The sequence below is a fragment of the Anser brachyrhynchus genome (genome assembly GCF_964034855.1).
Source record: "Anser brachyrhynchus genome assembly, chromosome: 13".
In the NCBI taxonomy this organism is placed as follows: Eukaryota; Metazoa; Chordata; class Aves; order Anseriformes; family Anatidae; genus Anser; species Anser brachyrhynchus.
In genome coordinates this window covers 8,856,670-8,866,391 of record NC_137708.1, presented here as the reverse complement: position 1 = coordinate 8,866,391, position 9,722 = coordinate 8,856,670, and the positions used below count along the sequence as shown (strand labels likewise).

Here is a 9,722-nt window from a genome sequence, read left to right as displayed (position 1 = left end):
GCTACCCATAGGAATGAACCACTGATTAATATTAACCAACTTCTCCCCCCTTAGACAAAGGAAAACTAAGATCTTTATGAATTACTTTTATTTCCTATTACTCCCTTACAACCTACAAAAAAAGTTCAACAACCACCACTTAAAAGTCTACTTTGAATACAAGGTTTGGTTTAATTCTGATATTAAAGTGCAAACCTAAATATTAGCCTCAGCCTGTTTATAAAGTTTGTACAAACAGGGGGGAAAAAAAAATTCAAGTAACCCCACAGGAAAAGATCAGGTGTTTTGATACCCAAGCAGAAAACCTGATATTCTCTTCTTTTCAGGATTCAAATTCAACACTGGATGTAGACTCAGAACCTTTATGTCTGCTAAACACTGTAAAGTCAGCCTGCATTATTACCAATAAAACACATTAATGTTGAGATACTGTACCGGTGATCTTTTATTGTTTCAAATGCCATCATCCACAATACATTTTGCGAGTTTTAAACTGCTTAACCTCATATATCCATCACTGCTTTTACTGGAGCTTTTCTCAAAGTTATTTAGCTATTACAGGGAAAGAATGTACATTTCTAGAAGCATGTTCAAATGACTAAAGCTGGGCTCCTAAAAACCTAGAACTTTGGTGCAGTAGGTGAGCTGCAGTTATTAAACTTCTGCAAAAAAAAAATTACACATTTTAAACCACCGCTAGAAAAAGCTCTCATGTATGCAACATGTTAATAAAACCGAACAAAAAGATTTCATCTGTTCTTTGTACATTTTCATTCTGCTCTTTATACCTGTGTTATTGTTAAAATTTTCAAGTATTCAGAGAAAATGTTGATCAGGTAAACAATATGGAAGGCAATGGCTGTTTAAAGCACGCTTGCAGTTAGTATCACTGAAACCTGGTGCTTTTCCCCTTGTTACACCAACTTGTCTCTAATATTAAACTTGCTTATTGGGAAAAAAAACTAAAAAGCAATTTGTGACAGTGCAAGAAAAACTTTAACAAATATTGCTTTAAAATATTATTCAGAAAGACAATATTAGGAACTATAAAATGTAAAGTGATCTTATTTGCATTAGATTTACATGTGCAGAGGTCTACAAGATGTCTCAATGTGCCAGGCAAAGCTGAGCTGACTCTGACTAGGCATACAGCCCATTTTGAAGGATACATTATCCCTTTTCAAAGGCATGAAGAAGCTACTTGTAAACAAGCAAGTTTAGAAACTCAGTAGGAGGAAAAGTGTGCTGCCATTCTGCAATGCTACAATTGTCATTTTTTTGATTAGATGAGTCTAAGAAACCCATGATTGCAAGAAAAGAAACATCAGCCGGAGACTTTACATCCCGTTCCAAGTGATCCCTATTGTCAAATCAGAGCGGTTAACAAACAATATCACAGCTGCATTTGCCAAGAAAAGGGATACTACATCCATACAGAGGTGCCCTCAGTATCTTTTCACGACACTGTCACACGTAAACAAAAAGTCTCAAAGAATGACCGACTACATTGTAGGAGAAAACTTTGCAAATAGAAATAAGCACTGATGCGAGGTAATATACAGAAGTAACCATTTGTTTAAGGCTCAATTTATTCTCCATTAAAACTCTCTTTTAAAAGGCATTGAGTAGGTAATACTGAGTTTAAGTATTTAATAAATACAAGTTCAGAAATTGATTAAAGAAATCAATTAAAATATTAAAAATGAACTCTTGCATATTAGCCATTATATGAACTTAGAAAGCTATAAAAGGACTGATAGATAAAGAACAGATTTTAAACTTATGGTAAACATGCTAAGCATTCTGATTAAGGTGTGTGGATCCTGGAGGCCACCAACCTTATGCACTTAGATGTATGGCAATGTGCTGTAATAGAGACAGGTTTACCAAGGCTCAGCTCTGCAACCTGGGCTGAAAGTTCTCCAAAGCAGCATCTGTGCAAGTTTCCTCTGAGTTTTATCTGAAATTTAAACAAAATAACCAATGAAAGCCACATTCAATACATATTCAAAGTGAACTCAGCTTCTCCCATAGATCGAAACAACTCGTTGTCCACACTGGGCTTCAAAGCACTGCTTTACAGTGGCATTCTTGAACTACTTTTCATCTAATTCTGGTAATGTAAAAGGCAAGCAGGTAACAACAACCATTAACTTCCCAACAGCTGCCCTAAGGGATACTAAACTGCTTCTAAAGACCTGAAACCGCTAGGAAATTTAAGTTCTCCCGTACAGTGATGTATAGACTGGGTTTTGCATTGGTGGTAAGGACGCACTACATCACTCAGCAACATGAAGCAATGGTATTTTACACAACTTCTGGGAACAGGCAGTGATCCAACTAATTCAGTTTTGACATCTGAGTCCTCAGCATTCAGATGCCCTAAATTACTACCAAAAAGCCCTTAGCATTTATCAGACTTAGCTTCAGCTGGGAGAATTGTATGCTGCTTTTCTTAATCAAGCACACAAAGTTCTACCAGCTTTGACCAATAAATCTTTGTATTTCTGATAATTTGCTTGCATTTCACAAGATTTATTGGCAGAGATCCTAAACAGCTCAGTAGAAGCTCAAAGTCTGTTGAAACCAGTCCTCCATATTCACGTGCATACATTTCATTAGAGTTTGACGCTTGACTTTTGAGGGAATTTTGATGAGTCTACTGAGAAATTACTTCAAGTATAGAGAAGTCAGGACTCTACTTTTCCTACAATACTGTTTCTTTTCAACTCGTGACTTGTACCTCTCTGGCCTTACTTGCCCATGACATTCCTATACTATTCTCTATTCTCTTCTGCAAGCAGGCAGGAAGGGGTGGGAGATAGTAGACTAGTAGGATAATTTTGCCTGTGTTGCACAGCCACACAAACCAGAAGCCAGCATACTTTCGGTTTTCTCCCTAGAGAGAACTATTCCTTCACCACTTGCTAATTTCAGTTACTCATGATTGGAAGGGGCAGATATCATTAATCAGGATCAATCTTTCACCCTAATATCAAATGTTCTCCATCTGCTCAGTACCTCTTACAGAATACCTTTAACACCAACGCTGGAACAGGTACTGTATTTTAAATATGATGCAAAATAAAAAGACACTATCATACTGAAAATTCGAGAGAAATGCTGAGCAAGCAACAGAGGGCAGCTACTGGGAATCTCACATCTCTGAATGCAACAACGAGATGACAGAAGACCACTGCAGAAGCAGGAAAGGGAAGGAGGGGGAAACAGGATGCAAGAACAACACACATTTTAAAAGGAACTATGGGTTATTCTGATTATGTAGTTATGTTCCATCCTCCGTTTCACCGGAAGGACTGAAACAGCAATCTAAGCTCAAAAATACCTACTCAAAAAAAGAACCTACACAACATCCTACTTCACATACAGATTGAGGTACCAGTACTAAAAAGAAGTGATAACTGCTAGTTAAAACCGATACTGAAACAGCCTTAGATGAGCCTAGGCCCAGCACACACCCCTCCTCCCCCACACCCACTAGTTTCTCCACCTGAACTGTAGAAAAACTGTTTCTATATACCTCATCCTGAGGCGACTTACTGGTTCAGACCAAAGACTGCCCCTAGATGGACAGGTTGCAGAATTCAGGTGTGATGATGTTGGGACAGAGCTATTGTTCAAGCCTGTTTCTTACTCACAGGTTTTTAGACAGCTGTTTTCACTATACCTAGGAGGGGTCACTGCTACAGCAGATGTTTGAGAAGCAGCAGTTGTCCCTTGGATCACAGATAAGAAGAACACTTATCCCTGCAGAGAAGATTACAGCTATCAGAAGACACCATCAGCAGCTCTCTCCTACACTAGAGCACATTAGACAGATATTACCAGGCAGCAAAGGCTTATCATAAAGTTAATGAGATCCTACACCTACTCAAAGAACAAGGACAGAGTGGGAGCCAGGAAGAAGAAAATATCCCAAAAGCGTGAAGCTGAAGCAACGTACTGGGCAGAAGCAGCATTTCCTGGAACCATGGAAGTATTTCGCTTCTACAGGTTTTGTGTGACATGAGCAACGCAGTATGAAGAAGAAATCCATATACCAGAAGCTTGGTATCCTCTATCTCAAGAGATCACAGACATAAAAATACAGATGTTTCTTGCAAAGCAAGAGCATGCTCTGCTTTGGAAGCTCATCAAATCTAGGCATAACTTAGAAGGACTCAAAGGAGTAACGCATAGCTCCATTCCCCCTCAACTTCAACTTGAAGATTAAACTTGGTACTTAACCAGTCCAGAACTGGTCTGGTTACATGGAAGCTTCCCTTAGCAGTAATCAACTTTGGAAGTATAAATTTCATGGATAAATGACCTGATTTTGTCAGAGTTGAAGATCGCAAGCCGCACAAGACGAACCACTAGTAACCCAAAAAATTGCCAGAACTTCTAGCACGATACCTTAAGTTCCGATGCTCTGATTTGTGAATCTGCCTTAGAACTCGCTGAAACCACATTACCGTAGGTGGTCCAAGATATTAACCCCGTACCACTTTATTTGTACTTCGCTCTCCTCCAATACAAGCAGTTTGCTTGCCTTTCAGCAAGAAAGCCTTGAACCTGTACACACCTCTTACATGCTGACAGCAGTCTTTCCTTATTTCACAGAATTAGAGATAAAAATATTGTCTGTTATCTTCAGCATGACAGTACCAGGGTCATGAGTACCTAAAATTTTATATTCACAAAGCACTTGATAACAATCTCAGAGACAAGCTCTGAGACTTCACTCTCTGACCTTACACTCCAGATTAAAGAGGATACATAGTCCAAAGCTTCCAGTAATAACCTATTTTCGCTCTTGTCACTCAGACACAAAAAGCTCCTTTGACTCCAGTTACTACCACGGCAGTCAGAGCCTAAGCTTTAATCAGTGTAGCTGTCAAGACAAGCAGTTCTTTCCCCTGAATTTTCATGCCCTCCCTCATCCCTGCACTTGCCCTTACAGATTACATCAAGTTGTTTGCCGAGACAGATCCAACAGACAACTGCAGGTCTGATGGACCACCTGGCTGCACTGAGAGCCCACGCAAAAAGCGTGCCGGTGACGTAGAAGAGCCCCTTGCAGCAGCACGGGTTCAAGCTGATGGTGAAACCGCACCCGCAACGGCTACAAGGAAAACAGAGCAAGGGTAACAGTGCCACCTCACACAGGAATGACAGCGCTGCTGCTTGCGCGGGAGGAGCTGATCCATTGACACAGTCACATGAAAGGCAAGGACTGGTACAGAAAGATGACCACGCATGTGAAGGGCCAAGAGCAGCTACCCTGGCAGAAGAATCAAAGCAACACCCAAGACTAGTGAAGCTTTACTTCAGGGTCCCCTCTGAACACTGCACTCTTGCAACACCTTTTATGAGTCACTGGGAAAGGAAAGAGCCCTGCATTGGGAAGCCATTATCATGTGTTCTCTGCTCAGGAGTTTTTAGATGAAGAGCACTTTGCACGTGTCCTTGACTAGTATGTGTGGGCTTCAAGCCACTCCTTACAGCTCAGGGTAGTTTTCTTTTAAACTTACTCTGCTGATAAGGCAGAAATGTAGTCTAAGTACACTCAGTTTCTGTACCACAGTTTTTGTTTTGTTTTGTTTTTAAACCCACCCGCTTTAAAAAAAAAAAGTCTTCTCAGAATAATTAGTGGAAAACTTGATCACAATACTCCTGTATAGGTCCAAAGTAATTCACATTAACTTGCAAATAATTCAGTATAGCAAGTGGAACCAACGAAGAATCCCACTGCAACATCACAAAACATTATTAAGGATACAGTAATGTCAAATACGGCAGTGACAGTCAAAATAGGTGAGGATGAGATCATACACTTTGTCTCGCTGCAAAATTGCTACAAGTAAAGGCAGTGTTCCCTGACTAACCCTAATGCAGTAATGCAAGAAGTCCATTGACTCAAGTACTTATGTGCCACTGAATCCACAAGTTTCCGTCTCTTCCAGAGGAAAGCTACCTCCAAGTTAGGCTACTTAATTTCAGACTCCTTGTCACATTTTATCTGCTTACTTCAACAGCATGCTTATGCACCTCAATTAGTTATGACTGTTCAACCAACCTGCTCTGTATGGCCATGACTGAGGTTTTTCTTAATTTCTCTCACTGGACGATGCAAGTTGTACAACACTGATCTTGTTTTTCAGGCAGGGAGGCATAGTTCATTTGCCTGACGATCTCAGCAAACAGTTCATCCACCATTGTTTTGCTCTTGGCTGACGTCTCCATGAAGGGACAGCCCCACTCCTGAGCCAGAGCTCTGCCTTCTGCAGACAAGACCTCCCTCTCCGACTCCAGATCCACTTTATTTCCCACTAGGATCAGAGGAACTTTCTCGTATCTCTTCACCCGGACAATCTGGTCCCTCATTGGCTTGATGTCCTGATCAAACAATCCAAGCGGTTAGTACGTGCAAGCAATCATATGAAATTGCCATATAAACACTACAAAAGCACATTTTAATCAACCCTCACATGCTACTGAAAATTGAAAATATTCCAGGAGGTTTATTAAATTCATATCCACGTGGATCTAGAAATCAGAGACAGTTCATTACCCACTTTTAGTAAGCTATATGCATGTATATAAAATAAGACTTAAACTGTATAAAATGAACACACATTATACATAAGCAGAAAGCTACTACTGCACTCAGAGAGATTTTTGGTTCAGCCAGAGGAAGACACAGTACAGCTGTTTTGAAAAAGTTTATATCAGTTTTCTGAAAAATTTGTCTCAAGTCTAATGACAGCAAACCTGTAACATAAGCAACATCATACCCTTACACAATCGTTTAGGAAACCTGTATTGAGTTCACAGCTCGAGAAAGTTTGTAATTTAAATAGAGACTTCTCACTTCTGGAATGCTTAAAATAATTCATTGTGAACACATTTAATCACATGTAAGCAACCAAATCAGATGCTGTAAGAATACTGTAGTACCTAGAGATGCATTTATTCAAGCCCGAGCTAATATTAGGAGTTTACATTTGAAAGTCTGAGTCAGCCTCCTCTGCCCCCTGCATGTTTTATGTTACTATCAGTGTCACTAAGTTCTACAAATTCTGGCATAGTTCTGAGACAAAGCAACTAAGCTTTGAAGTTATTACTGTGGAAAAGAACCATAGAGTGGTTTACGCCTACAGGTTTGCAGTAAACATGCTATAGACAGACAACAATAACTAAATATTAACAGAGTGGATTACTAACTATACACCCGTTCCTTAAATAAGGAGGTCTCATTGGTCCCAAAAATGTGTGAAAATGAGAAGCATGCTAATGTCATTGCTGTTGCTTTCTAAAGAACGTCTTCAGCTTGTACTTGAGCTACATCGAGGTCTCTGCTAAGATAAAGTTTAGCCTTCAGCAGAAGCAAACATTCTGCTTCAGTGGGGGTGTGCAAGGTTCTGCCAAGCAGCTGGAATACACCCAACTCAGAAACTGAAGCCAACGCAGTAGTTGCAAATCCCTGTGCTGCATGCAGTGCTGCTAAATCCATGTGTTCCCCTCAAATAAAGACTCATTTCGAGAGGCAGCTTAGACCGGTTACCGGCCAAAACATTTCAATTTTTTCAAGAGTTTTACCAGTAGAAATGAAATCCAGACCCACAGATTATCACATATGGCTTGCTTCTCTTCTTCAGTACACCACCTACGCTGTGAAAGCATCGAGCTTATGCTGGACAGGAATATGTCTGGGGGGGAGGGGGCGGAAAATAACAGCTTATTTAACAAGTCGTAACTGAAGAACAATAATTCTCTCTTCAAAAGCAACTGAAGACAGATGCCTTTCAAGAAGGGGTGGGGGGGAAAAGGCGGAAGTCTCAATTTTAATACCGAGTGGTTTCTTCATAGAAGGGGATTGCCAAAACATTTCTATTAGGGAAGTGGGAGCGGGTCATTGTTCTCCAGCACTGCGTGGGATTTAACAATGGTGGCACCCCGATAAGTACCTGCAAGGCAAGCAGTTTTCCACCGGGAAGCAGGGCTCCTAAAGGCACTTTCGGGGGGGGGGGGGACGGGACATTTTAACTCGCTGCCTGTTGGAGGAAGGCTGCGGGCACGGACGGCCAACCCTAAAACTTCCTCCTCGGCCCCGCGCCTTCAGCAGGGCCGGGCTGCGTGGGGCCGGCCGCCTCCTCTCCTCTCCCCTTCCTTCCCTTCCCTTCCCTCCCCGGGCCCGGCGGGGTTACCTGGAAGGACTGCTGATTGACCAGGCTGTAGACGAGGATGAAGCCCTGCCCGTTCTTGATGTAGAGGTCGCGCATGGAGGCGAACTGCTCGGTGCCCGCCGTGTCCAGGATCTCCAGCACCGAGGGGGACGAGTCCACCTCGATCTCCTTGCGGTAGAAGTCCTCGATGGTGGGGTCGTACTTCTCGATGAACGTCCCGGTGACGAACTGCACCGTCAGGGCGGACTTCCCCACCCCCCCGCTGCCCAGCACCACCACCTTGTACTCCCGCATCGGGCCCCGCAGCCGCTCCCCCGCCCCCCGCCGGGCCCGGGCCTAGGGCAGGCGGCAGCGCGGCCCTCGCATAGCCCCGGCCCGCCTGCGGAGAAGGGCGAGGCCCCGCTGCTCCCGCGACGGCCTGCAGGGGAGAACACAGCCGTTAGGGGCCGCCCGGCCCCGGCCCCGCCGCCGCCGCCCCGCTCCGCTCCTTACCGCCGCCGCCTCGCCTCACTCCATCGCGCCGCGGGAGCCGCCCGGCAGCGGCCGCCCCGCCCGGAACGGTTACGCTGCGGCACCCGCCGCGCGCCCCTCCCCGCCTCGCCTGCGCCGCGGAGGAAGGGGTTGCGTGTGGCACCGCGCCGCCGCCCCGCCCTGCGCCAGGGGCCCGCCCCAAGATGGCGGCTGCCGCCCGGCCCGGCCCGCCGCGGAGCCGGACGCGGTCCCTCACGGGTCCTGCGCCGGCCTCACGCCGCCCCGGGGGCCGTGGGCGATCGTTGCCGGGCTGGGGGGGCTCCGTCGTGGAGCTGCATCCCGCCCTCGGAGAGAAAACCAAGGGGTGGGGGGGGGGGGGGGGAGGCAGCGCCGTGCGCTTTTCGGCTTGGGCGCGCGGGTCTGTGCGGTAATAAAATAAAACCTGTGAGGAAATAAACGCCCTCCTCGTTTCTTTAGGCTTTATCCGAGTCCTTCCCCGCGGCGCAGCCCGGGGGGGGAGCCGGGCAGGCCGCTGGGTGCCGGGCCGGCAGCCGGCGCCAGGTGTCGGTAGGGGACGTGATTTGAGTCACTCTTGATTACACCTAAGTAATAACTCCTCTCCTTCCTCTGCCGCTGCCTCCGACGTCGTTTTGTCAGGTGGATTGCTGGCATGGGGTAGATGTGCAAGGACGGGAGATACTCATGTGGCTGGTGAATCAGCTCGAAACTGTAAAAAGGTGAACATTAAAACCGTCTGCCTCCTGCCTCAGCTCGATTATAAATCATGACTCGGTGCAAACTACCTGATGCATTCAAGGTGCTCGGGATGAAGAGGAGAAAGGTCCCGTCACCGGCTGAGGAGCTTCTGTCTGATTTTAGCCGTGACACAGTCAGCGACGGTGACAAACGGGGGGGGGGGGGGGGAGAGGGAGAAAGGGGGAAAGGAAGGATGAGGGTTACAATAATAAGATTACACGGTCACTTAGGTTCATTGTGTGCACGTCTGTGTGGTGCTGCTGGTCCTTTATGTGTGGGATGGGTGGAGGAATGACTAAGGAAGAG

At 45.1% G+C, this 9,722-nt stretch overlaps 1 protein-coding gene across 1 annotated transcript; it reads right to left on the bottom strand.

Moving 5' to 3' along the window:
• Positions 1-421: 421 nt before the first annotated feature.
• RAP2C (RAP2C, member of RAS oncogene family) lies at positions 422-8,839 on the bottom strand. The gene is made up of 4 exons (XM_080553620.1): positions 8,682-8,839; positions 8,211-8,607; positions 6,080-6,399; positions 422-1,960 (listed from the first exon to the last, which is right to left on the bottom strand). The coding sequence occupies exons 2-3, from the start codon at positions 8,481-8,483 to the stop codon at positions 6,121-6,123; spliced, it is 552 nt and encodes a 183-aa protein (XP_080409746.1). The 5' UTR covers positions 8,484-8,607; positions 8,682-8,839; the 3' UTR covers positions 422-1,960; positions 6,080-6,120.
• Positions 8,840-9,722: the final 883 nt, after the last annotated feature.

Excerpts from the sequence above, each read along its gene's own strand:
- RAP2C (XM_080553620.1), bottom strand. The coding sequence starts at position 8,483 with ATGCGGGAGTACAAGGTGGTGGTGCTGGGCAGCGGGGGGGTGGGGAAG. Across the intron at positions 6,400-8,210 it reads TCAATCAGCAGTCCTTCCAG|GACATCAAGCCAATGAGGGA; the intron begins GTAACCCCGCCG and ends TTGTTTGATCAG.